At 37.9% G+C, this 12,845-nt stretch overlaps 1 protein-coding gene across 5 annotated transcripts in view; it reads left to right on the plus strand.

Annotated features, from left to right (window-relative positions):
- Positions 1-12,845, plus strand: part of LOC109405983 (chitin synthase chs-2) — a 225,546-nt gene that overhangs the window by 206,884 nt on the left and 5,817 nt on the right. For 3 of the 5 annotated variants that reach the window (XM_062859777.1, XM_019679040.4, XM_019679038.4), the window contains 3 exons: positions 7-597; positions 662-1,986; positions 2,044-2,220. In XM_062859777.1, coding sequence (XP_062715761.1) covers positions 7-597; positions 662-1,986; positions 2,044-2,220 — 2,093 coding nt within the window. Of the gene's footprint in view, positions 1-6; positions 598-661; positions 1,987-2,043; positions 2,221-2,607; positions 2,785-12,845 lie in introns of all 5 variants that reach the window. The other 2 variants (XM_029878578.2, XM_019679039.4) reach the window with 1 other exon arrangement.

The following is a 12,845-nucleotide window of genomic DNA, read 5'->3' on the forward strand; positions in this document are numbered from 1 at the left end:
TTCCAGCTCACATTTTCTTCGATGATGCTTTTGAAATCTCCGATCACAGCGATGATGATATCCAGTGCAATAGGTTCGTAAAAATCTTGATCGATACGATCGACGAAGCCGCTTCCGAGGTTCATCAAACGAACATCCGACTGAGACCACCGAAGAAGTATCCGACGCCCTACGGAGGTCGTCTGGTTTGGACGCTGCCCGGAAAGACGAAGCTGATTGCCCACCTCAAGGACAAGGATCGTATTCGACATCGTAAGCGTTGGTCGCAGGTCATGTACATGTACTATCTGCTCGGACACCGGCTGATGGAACTACCGATCTCAGTTGATCGTAAGGACGTAATGGCTGAAAACACTTATCTACTAACACTGGACGGGGATATCGATTTCAACCCGAGTGCCGTCACTCTGCTGGTAGATTTGATGAAAAAGAACAAGAACCTGGGCGCTGCTTGCGGTCGTATTCACCCGATTGGATCCGGTCCGATGGTGTGGTATCAGAAGTTCGAATACGCTATTGGTCATTGGCTGCAGAAGGCTACCGAACATATGATCGGATGTGTACTTTGTAGTCCTGGATGTTTCTCGCTTTTCAGAGGTAAGTAGAGGTGACGTAGTGTAGCTAAATACGATATAACTATTGACACTGATCCATTCCATAGGCAAAGGTCTCATGGACGACAACGTTATGCGTAAGTATACCACTCGTTCGGACGAAGCCCGTCACTACGTACAGTACGATCAGGGAGAAGATCGTTGGTTGTGTACACTGCTGCTACAAAGAGGTTATCGTGTCGAATACTCCGCTGCCTCCGATGCCTACACTCACTGTCCGGAAGGTTTCAACGAGTTCTACAACCAGCGTCGTCGCTGGGTTCCGTCCACCATTGCCAACATTATGGATCTGCTGATGGATTATAAGCGTACGATCAAGATCAACGACAACATCTCGCTGCTGTACATCTTCTACCAGATGATGTTGATGGGTGGTACCATTCTGGGCCCGGGAACGATTTTCCTTATGTTGGTGGGAGCTTTCGTCGCCGCATTCAAGATTGACAATTGGACTTCGTTCTACTATAATATCATTCCTATATTACTGTTCATGTTGGTATGCTTTACCTGCAAATCGAACATCCAACTACTGCTAGCACAGATATTATCAACGGTATATGCACTGATTATGATGGCGGTAATCGTCGGTACAGCATTGCAGTTAGGCGAGGACGGAATCGGAAGTCCTTCGGCTATATTCTTGATAGCAATGACAGGGTCATTCTTTATAGCAGCGTGTCTCCATCCGCAAGAGTTTTGGTGCATAGCATCAGGTTTGATCTACTTGCTCTCGATTCCATCTATGTACTTGCTGTTGATCTTGTACTCGATCATCAACTTGAACGTTGTCTCATGGGGTACCCGTGAAGTTGTGGCCAAGAAGACAAAGAAGGAACTCGAGCAAGAGAAGAAGGATGCTGAGGAAGCAGCGAAGCGCGCTAAGCAAAAATCGCTGCTTGGATTCCTTCAGGGAGGAGCAGGATCTAATGCAGATGAGGAAGGTTCGATTGAAGTCTCCATCGCTGGATTGTTCCGTTGTTTGTTGTGTACGCACGGAAAGACCACCGATGAAAAAGCTCAACTGGTCCACATTGGAGACGCGCTGGATTCCATCACCAAAAAGATCGAAAATCTGGAAAAGCACATTGATCCTCATGGACATCATACTCGCAAACGAACGGCATCGGCTGGCTCGCGCGATCATCATTTGGGCTCAGTTGCTGAGGATAGTGAAGAAGAGGACGAGCAATCGGATTCGGAGACTTCAACGCTGCAGAGAAACGAACGCGACTTCTTGACGAACCCCTACTGGATCGAGGATCCCGACTTGAAGAAGGGTGAAGTGGACTTCATCTCCAGCACGGAAATTCAGTTCTGGAAGGACTTGATCGACCAATATCTTTACCCCATCGATCAGAACAAAGAAGAACAGGTATGTGCGATTCTTTGACAATACTTGAGCAGCTATAACTCAATTAACTATTTGCAGGCACGTATTGCACATGATCTGAAGGAGCTGCGTGATTCGTCCGTTTTCGGATTCATCATGATCAACGCTCTCTTCGTACTGATCGTGTTCTTACTACAGTTGAACAAGGACAACATCCACGTCAAGTGGCCGCTGGGTGTCAAGACCAACATTACTTATGACGAAGCCACACAAGAGGTAACCCGCAGGAGGCATTCGAACGCGCCTGGTCATGGTTGTCTGCAAGCATCGCACGTCCAGCTTCCGGCTCTCCCAGACAATCGTACCCGCCTCGAATGTCTCCTGTTCCGGCAGATATTAATCTGTACTTTTCTTTCTTTTCTTTTCCTTTCATTATCAACAAACCTGATCCGGACTGCGGAATCGCAATCTGTACAAAACCATACACCATAACACCATTTCGGCCAATAAACCGTTCAAAATTATGCAAACATGACTCGTACTGTACAATCCACACAAAACAAACCGCCAACGCATTTGCAAAACAAAATCCTCTCATCACGGGATCAACAAACCTCTCTTCAACAATCAAAAACCACCCACAAAACCACACAACAACAACAGGCACGAATTGCTTCGGACCTGATCGAGTTGCGTAACAAGTCCGTGTTTGCATTCTTCATGTTCAACGCGCTGTTCGTACTGATCGTGTTCTTGCTGCAGTTGAACAAAGACAAACTGCACATCGTTTGGCCGTTGGGCGTCAAAACCAACATTACCTATGACGAAGTGACAGCCGAGGTTTGATTCAACTGAATATTCTACCTTTTATATGTATATGTTTCTCTTGCTAATCTCAACTGTGTTTTTACCTCCCAAAACACCACCCCCACACCAAACACCACACATTAGTAACTTCTGTATCACCAAAATTGGTCCGTCCCTACTACTCTCGCTGTTCACAATAAGTTCGGAAAAGAGGAATGTCTCCCCTTTATCTCCACCACCCTCCCCCAACCTAAGGCAACAACGGCTAATACGGTTGATGTGTTTTATGCTCCTACCACCCACCACCCTAACTGCATCCAACTGAAACAGGAATGGAAACTTTGGCTAACCAATTGTCCTGTGTCTTCCTAACTGTACACAACCCCCTTCCCCGCCCTTAATTTCGATACAATCACACACAGCATGTGGAAAAGAGATTGCATGTGGCATGATGCCTCCCTCACCCCCTACAAAAGGATAATCCATCTCTATCAAGGTGAAAAGGGTTTGGAGATTTTAACACCGGCGAGGCCCTCACTACGAGGGTAGTCAAACAGTAAGACAGGTTTGGTTGAGGAAATAGTTAAAAGTTCAAATCTTCAATTATTTTGCTAGAAAGAAAAACTTTAAAACTCACGGAGAAGTTCCTAAAAGACGGACATGTATCGTTCGGTACATATTTTAGAACAGCATGCATATTAGTATGGTACACGCTTGTATAGAAAAAATAAATCCTCGCTCCAGTCGACTTTTCAGATCCCATTCGGGTCCCATATGAACTGTACAAAATTTCAGCGCAATCGGTGAAACTATAATTTAGCGCAAGCGGTTCAAAGTTTTCATAGGATTTACTATGGGATAAGTTACACTTTCAGATAAAAAATCCCAGAGGTCGTCCCTTGTCTCCTTAATTCAAATCGATCAATGCTTCTTGTAGAAAAATCAATTATGAAACTTTCATTCGAAGACCGCAAAACAATTGGATGCTTGTGGAAAAAGTTATTGATTTATTACCGATTAGTGATCCAACGAACGGCTTTTTATTTTGTTTTATCAGCAGCACTGCTGCTGCCGCTGTTGCATGGGGTGGCGGGAGGCATCACCACCCCCAGAAACAGCAGCAGTCAAGGCAGCAGCTACAGTGCTGCTGATAAAACAAAACAAAAAGCCGTTCGTTGGACCACTAATCAGTAATAAATCAATAACTTTTTTCACAAGCATCCAATTGTTTTGCAGTCTTCGAAGGAAAGTTTCATAATTGATTTTTCTACAAGAAACATTGATCGATTTGAATTAAGGAGACAAGGGACGACCTCTGGGATTTTTTATCTGAAAGTGTAACTTTTCCCATAGTAAATCCTATGAAAACTTTGAACCGCTTGCGCTAAATTATAGTTTCACCGATTGCGCTGAAATTTTGTACAGTTCATATGGGACCTAAATGGCATCTAAAAAGTCGACTGGAGCGAGGATTTGATATTTGTCCCATACTAATGCATATCAGTGCAGTGTGATACTGGAACGCGGGACGAAAATGGAGATTTTTTTTCATTGAAAAAAAATAACTGGTCTAACGTTTTTTCAATTAACAAAACCACAAGGCAAAAGTCGTCCATACATCGTTTTTGGATTGAACGCTTCTGAACTGAGAAAATAGCAAGTTAGTGTTCCCATCCTTGCTCCGAGGGGCCCCTACTGAGCTCCTATCCCGGGCCCTACACTTCTTAATCTGGGCCTGATATCACAAAGAACAGACGTCCAAGCTCATGATGTGTGTTCGTGTAAAACATTGCAACGGTTGTTTTGAAATGACTGGGAATGTGGCCATTATTTTGTTTCCGTTATTTTACCTTTTGGCGTTAGTGTCGCCAATTGTGCACCCTAATATAATTGGATTAAATTGGATGTGCTAATCACCGTTAACTGATATTTATCTGTTTTATTGATGTTTCTCGGTGAGCCAATGAAAACTATTAGTTTAACGTTGTGACGTTTCGGCTTACTGTTTTTCTTCAGCCATCCTCAGACAATTTCGATCACCGCAGCAACTTTCACCTGCGTCACAACGTTAAACCAATAGTTTTCATTAGCTCACCGAGAAACATCAATAAAACAGATAAATAGCACCCTAGTATAGTTCCACTGAGAGAATGTGTTGGTTTTCCTTAGAAAACAATTATTGTATTGTTGTTCAACTCATTTTTAATTGAAAATGTTGAAACTTCTTGCCAATGTGTTGCTCTAATATGATAGCTAATTTGGTGAAATTATTGCGCATTGCGCGGTTATAAGTGCGACGATGAAGTGCGGAATCTCAAATAAAAGTTCGATTTTGCGTCAGATCGTTCCGGTGTCTTCACCGCACTTATACATTAGCTCGTGATGAATAAGTGCCGTGAAGACACCAGAACGATTTGATGCAATATCGCACTTTTATTTGATACTCCGCACTTTGTCGCAGTCCAGTTAGCAATGCAATAAACTATACAATACGCTTATTGTTATTTGAGCAAATACAACTCAGCCTTTGAGTAGGATAATTTAAAGGTACGCTTGTGAAATAATTCATAAGTTAGCGCCATCCTGGCGTCGAAACGAGTTTTTAGGTGGGAATGTCACCGTCGATGTTACGCTTGTTTTTTTTTCTTTACACAAGATTTTTAAGAAATTTTGTTCGAGCATGTTCGTCTGTTTTCTGTGCTGATATTGCTTTGGAATACACTAATGAATGCCACCGAAATTTTCTAGAAATTCTTACAATAGTTGAGCCACCAAAATCTTCTACAAATTCTTACAACAGTTGATTTTTATTGCTGCATATCGCAAACATGAAATAGTTCAATAAAATATGTTTTATTTATAAATGTCAAAACAACCGATTTTGTTATCGATCCACGAAGCTCTTAAAATGAATTTAATAATGTTAAGCATTGAGCAAACTTTAGAGATCAGAAAGCACATGCATGATACCGGCTACCCCCGTTGGTTTGAGAAGCGGCTCATGCAAACCAACGGGGTTCGATTTTAGTTTTATTTTTTACTTACTTTGTTTTGATTCTGCGTTCTGTTTCACCCCGTTCAATGAGCAAAATGACGTTTGAACCATTTTTAGTTTGAACGATGTGCAGTTTAACGGAGATCATATTAAAAAGTGTTCAGATTAGATGCGATCAAACCATCGAGAGTAGATTTGTGTTCAAAGTTATAATGTGAATTACAATAGAGTCTCAACCTCAAGCATATAGTGTGAACTTTACAATGTTCATTGTACTTAAATGTCGATAAAAATAAATAGGAAAAAAAATAAAACGAGAACAAAACTTGAATAAACTCAAAAACATGTTCACGTTTTGCAAATATTTGATATACACTCCCGATCAAAAATAAGGGGGCACCCCCTCCAAAACATGTCATTTTTCAGGCCCATATCTCCGCCAACTTGCGTCCGATTTCAAAACCATAGATCTCATTCAAAAGATAATAAGTCAAAGAAACTTTTAACATTATTTAAATATTTTTTTAAAGTTTGTATGTAAACTCAAGCTTAAGTCGCCAAATTTCTAAAGAATGAATATAAACTTACGGCAGTGTCGCTAGAAATTGGGTCGACCAAATTTTAAGATAAGAGCGACAACACTAGTTAACAGCATTTTTAAACTCGGTAAGTTGATGATCGTTTTTGGTGTAGAATTTTGTAGATTTTTGTTCTATTCAGCAAAGTCGCTCATTTCACACATCTCATTCTCCGTAATCAATGCTCCGATTGAGCTGAATTTTTTACTGTAACTCGCCTACATATGTTATCCCAAGCAACACGCATGTCATATAAAAGTTACGGCAGCGCAAGTTTTGGTTATATAAAAGTTAATTCGACGTAATTTTAACATTGTGTTAGAATTACGCCAAATTAACTTGCGCTGCTGTAACTCTTATATGACATGTGTGTTACTTGGGATGTCAAATTAACGTTGAGAAAGAATTTTTAAATTACTTTTTTCTTATTGAAAAAAAATACATAAATGTATTCCAAGAAATTTCTTGGAATGGAAATTTTGCCAAAATTTAAGAAGATCGTCCCCAACACTCGCCAATATCTTGAATTTCATCAATCTGACGCAAAACCTGCATTCAGATGATCGAATGGTATTATATTCAGCTTTTAATTTATGGAAAAAGATTTAAAATTTGTTGAACAAAACGCAAGATATTTGAATTTTACTAAATTCCATATTTTAAAAAGTTGTAAAACTCGAAATTGAGCTAAAACTCAAAAACTGTTCTACTTTAAATTTTTTGAAGCACGGTTTAGAAATCAGCACTAAATTATGCTTCAAAAATTTTGGTCGTTGACAGAAGTTTACGACTTTCGTTTCATTTTGTAAACTAGTGTAATATAACCTACTTTCATCTGAAACATAATGAATGGTACTTACTGCACAGACATTGAACCACACTTTTTTTTTTTGAACCACACATAGGTATTTGTTGAAATTTACATACTAAATCTTAACGCAAAATTGCCTCATTTTTTGAAGTGTGGTGAAATGTGTTGACTTTATTTAATATTTTTATAAATAAAATCGTTGAATACCTTGAACTAAAGACATCAAACGTAAATTTAGTTAATTATCTTAGAAATAAGTCAAAAAGAATTAAAATTGAACTATAGATGACGAAGATATCACCAAATCACTTTTCCATATTTTACGACAGTGACCTCAAACTTTTAGCTGATACATCATATTGAGAGGTGACTCCAAACTTTTGGTCGATGACATCAAGAGTTAATTTACTTAATAACTTTCTACCTAGATTTTTCAGCCAAGTTCGGTAAAAACAGTTGGAAAATAGGTTATATTACCACTCTCGTCTTAAAATTTGGTCGACCCAATTTCCAGCGACACTGCCGAAAATGTATATTCATTTTTTAGAAAATTTGGCAACTTTGGGTTAAGTTTACATACAAATATTTTTGTAAAAATTTCACCTAAATCATATTCAAAGCTACTTTGACTTATTATTTTTTGAATGAGACCTAGGGTTTTGAAATCAAACACAAATTGGTGGGGATGTGGGCCTAAAAAATGACATGGTTTTGAGGGGGTGACCCCAAACTTTTTTCTGTATTCACTTAAACCGTAATATCTCAGCTTCTATAGATAAGATATTTAATTTTTTTTAGAGTAATGACGCATATGGAAAGTACTATCAGATAAAACGTTCGTGGTTTAAAATTAAAAAAAAAAATAGTACACGAATTCTTTTTGGCAAATTTTGATAAAAATGCTCAAACAATCAACCTTTTATGAGCACAAAAAAGGTTCTGCCGCCAATATGAACACAATATTTCAAAAACCAATACCCATCAAGAATGCGTAGAGGTCCATAGAAAAAAAAAAAAGATATTACGAAAATATGTGTTTTTTGAAAAATTTTATGGAAAAGGTTCATTTCTCAAAAATTGCCCTCTAAATGATTTTTTTTTTGAAAATCGAAATGTTCTACAAAAATGCTTCAAATATGCTTATCTTTTATTTTAGGGTTGTGCACCTAGACTTTTCGAACATCTTTTTTTTGGACAGCCTAATGTTCAAGTACAGACAAACAGACGTCTCACTCTACTCACTTCCAATCGTTCACTTTTTCAACAATTATTTTAAATACTGTTCATACCCCTGTTGGCATCGAAAAAACACACTAATGGCAACCTTGTTTGCTGTTTTGCTTTCATTCTGCGTTCCGGTTCACTTCGTTCCATGAGCAGAACGGCGTTTGAACTTGCGCTCGAACCATTTTTAGTTTGAACGATGTGCATATTAGCGGGGGTTAAATTAAAAAGTGTTTGAAGCGATCGAACCAACAACGAGGGTAAACGATATATTAAGTTCGCAAACCACTTGCTCATTGTTTTTGCTCCTGTTTGACGTTCGCTCACTACCGCCACCTACTTTATGACGTGCGAACACAACGTAATTAGTATTGGGTTTTTGTGATGATTATTTTAATCGCAACATGGTCCCAATGAAACGTCTATTTGTCGTGGTTCAACTTTTGAAAAACACGTTTTTTGGAAGCTATTTTTCTATTGAAAATATAGTCATGCGATGCCAAGTTTTAGTTTGCCCCTTCAATGTTTTGGGATCATAGAAGGGAGTGGGGGTGTCCTAAACAAATAATTATTTTTATCAGCCTAAATGAAATAGCTTCAACTTTTCTTTTTCCTACAACCATTTTTAAATTAAGACAGATGTTTTTCCGAAGTTCATTGTATTAGTATTTGTATTATTCATTGTGAAAATTTTGCCTGTCCTGATCGTTTTATTATGGCGCCAGCACCAAACCGAATAGCGACGTTTAGCGACACTTTATTTTCAGTACCGGGTGTACTGCGCTGTGTGCGTTCAATGATGCACTATCATATACGTCACTTCCGATGTACATACATACAGGGGATAGACAAAATGATCGGGACAGGCAAAATTTTCACTTTTCAAAAAATGTTCAACTAGCTGTAACTTTTCGAAAAGAGCATCAAATATTCTCAAATTTTTACTGTGAGTTCATCAACTAGTTGTGTATCAGTGGTCAAAATTTGAGAAAGATCGGGCCATTCTCCACGAAGTTATAAAGATTCTTGGAAAAGGTAAAATTATCCGATAGCCAACTTTGAGCTATTATACCTCCGGATTCAATGAACCGAATGCAATGAAATTTTGACCATTTATGACTTATATAATGAGCTATGAAAAACCGTTGACTTAACTTAAAATTCTTAACACGGAAGAAAATTATTACGATTAGATTATTTTTCTAATAAAACGCCAAATTATCCAAAACTTCAACAACGTTTCAAAATTCAAGATGCAAATCATAGTTCATTTAATTCCCCTCTAATTGACTTATATATAAGTGTGTTTTAAAGGAATGTAACAACATAGCCACCAACAAATTAAAAAAGTAATGGAATACATATTAAAAATAGACCAATTTGCTAAAAAACCGTGTAAAAAATAAAATCGCTCTAACTTTTGCTCTTGTTAAAAATTTCAAGTTAAGTCAAATGTTTTTTGGAGTTCATTATATAAGTCATAAATGGTCAAAATTTCATTGCAATTGGTTCATTAAATCCGGAGATATAATAGCTCAAAGTTGGCTATCGGATAATTTTACCTTTTTCAAGAATCTTTATAACTTCGTGAAAAATTGCCCGATCTTTCCCAAATTTTGACCACTGATACACAACTAGTAGATGAACTCACAGTAAAAATTTGAGAATATTCGACGCACTTTTCTAAAAGTTACAGCTAGTTGAACATTTTTTGAAAAGTGAAAATTTTGCCTGTCCCGATCATTTTGTCTATCCCCTGTATGTTGTAAACAATCCAAAATTAGCAGAAATATTTTTCTCAAAAAAAGTTGTTTGATTTCCGAATGAATCCATAGTATTTATCCCATCAAGATTGAGTTTGAATAAGGGCGAATGTAACATGAGCGAGTTCTCTTTATCGACTCTCTCTTCTTCAAATTAAAGTGACAAGATGCAAGTTTGGTTGTATTTTTGGTCATAAAGCGCTAGGTTGCGATGGAATCTAGCGTCTAAGTGTAGAAAAGGTCGATTGAATGTGCATCTTGTCACTTTAATTTGCAGAAGAGAGAGTCGATGAAGAGAACTCGCTCATGTTACATTCGCCCTTATTTAAACTCAATCTAGCCATGTATAAAAAGACGTGCTTAGCAAGCTTTAGCATTACCTGCTCAATTTTTAGAAACATGGGTTGTTTCTTGTGATTGATCTTTCAAAATCAGTGTTCCGTTGCAACTTTTTTTATAATTTTTTGATAAATTTCTCCAGAGCAAAAAGAGTGTTTACACAGCTGTTCACAATCCCAAATGCTGGGCGTTTGGTAATATTTTTTACCGAAGTTCTGTAACAATCGGGATGACTTCGACTGGAGTTGGTGCGCTAAGAGTGTGATTCGTCTTTAACAGTCAACAACAGTGCTTCGATTATTTTTAATCTTTGTCGACGATTCGGTTCGAGGAGTGAACCTTCTTCAGGGCCTGGAATTTTAATATCGCACTGACATTATTATGTGCTTGACTTACTCGATTTTGAAATCAACAAGTTATAATATTGTTTTGCTAATTTTAAAATATCGGGTTCAAAACGGGTTAATCTTTCTCCACTGGGGCATCGCTGTAGAGGAAGATACAAATTAGTATAGTCGGGACCCACTGGTTGGGGGAAGGACAAGGTATTTGGAGTACATAGCTCAAAATTTCTAGAGCACCGTTTTTTAGAACCGTTTAACGGATTTGGATGAAAATGCATCACGCTAATTGTTCAGTGGTTGTCAACAGCGTGATGCATTTTAATCCAAATCCGTTCAACGGTTCTAAAAAACGGTGCTCTAGAAATTTTGAGCAATGTACTCCAAATACCTTGTCCTTAATAGTTGGGTGGCTTTTTAGTTGGGCCCCCGTTGCACAGTGGCGGGCCTCCATACAAAAGTCGGACAAAACCTCAAATGTTAACCTAAATTGCTAAAATTCACAGGTTATGATGACTTAAGTTCCCTAAATCTATTTGTGATATAGAACTTGTCATATATTTTGATTTATCTATATTAGGGTGGTTCAAAATTTTGAAATCTGCTGATTATGGAAAGCATGTAACAATAATCGATAATAGGCTATCACCATGTGCTTTCTGAACGTAGGTTTTGATTAACCTTTTAATTTGGGGGTTCTTAAATCATGTATTGATATTGAAATAAACTATAATTGTGTATTTGTTGCTGTTAGGGTGGTCCAAAATCTTCAAAACTAGGGTATCGGGATGCTTCGTTGGCATAGTCCCCTCGTTCGGCCTATCTTAACGTTAACCAAAAACTCAAACAAACACGCCGAACTGGATATCGGAAAAGCTTTGCGCCAAACACCTGTAACATTTCGTTTCAATTTTAGCCCTTTGGAGTATTAAAATTGTATGAAAATGTCACTTTGTTTAGCTTTTGTAGACGCCATGATTCTTCGGCTTAGTGGGTAGTCTATACACATGATCATAAATGGCATGATTCTGGAATATTTCGAATTGCCTTTTCAATAACTGAACATTTGATGCGACGGTCAAAGATGCTATTTTGAATTTGTATGTTTGTTTTTAACGAATAATAACTATTTTACAAATTACATGTGGGCCGAATATTGAGGACATTTTTATCACCATGTACTCAAATCTTGGCCCATCAGTAAAGTGACGTCAAAAACACCGATAAAGTGACGCCAACAACATTGCTTGCGTAAGAACCAGAAATAACGAACAGAAAGATAGATTTTGTGTGCGGTGACTGTAAAAATATAACACAATAATCGGGTTGCATTGTTTTCGTTACTAAAAAAGAAAGAACTTTAGTTTAAGTGATTTATTTATAGTTTTTTGAAAATTTGGCTCCGAAAATGTAATTTGAAAGTATGATTGGTGAACAAACAGAGATAATACCTCAGCAGAAATATTGAAAAAATGAGATAATAAGTGGTTCTAGTGCATGGAAAGCAATAGGCCAACGTTGTATCCACTAATAGGCCAATTTATGTACCATAGACCAACGTTGCATACCATCACATCGAATCTTTTCAACTTAGTTAAGTAAATTCTTCAATATTTACGTAAGTTTACTTCCAATTGGTGAAACATGCATTGCCTAGAGTGCGTAATAGGGTCAAAATATTATTTCTAGTGCTATTAATTCATGAGTTATGGTCAAAATTGTCAAGGCGGTTTGCAAATTAGGCCAAGGAATGATCCATATACCCTATATAAATCATTAGAAAAAATCGTTTACCTACGTTTTCGTTCAATGGATCAATTCAGATACATACCAATGTTGGCTGACAAGACGTGGTCTATTCTCAGGGACTGCTCATAGACCACGTGGAATTTTACGGTGGGTGCACGGAGGTGTGTTAATTCAATCGTTATGGGGTCAGATATTCTAATATAGTGAACTGCGTAAAATTTGAACTGATTTTTATCAATCTCGTTTCAACAACTTCATATATGCTCTTCCGAGTTTGGGTTGTAAAGTCCATCG

Source organism: Aedes albopictus, chromosome 3 (genome assembly GCF_035046485.1).
Source record: "Aedes albopictus strain Foshan chromosome 3, AalbF5, whole genome shotgun sequence".
Lineage (NCBI taxonomy): Eukaryota > Metazoa > Arthropoda > Insecta > Diptera > Culicidae > Aedes > Aedes albopictus.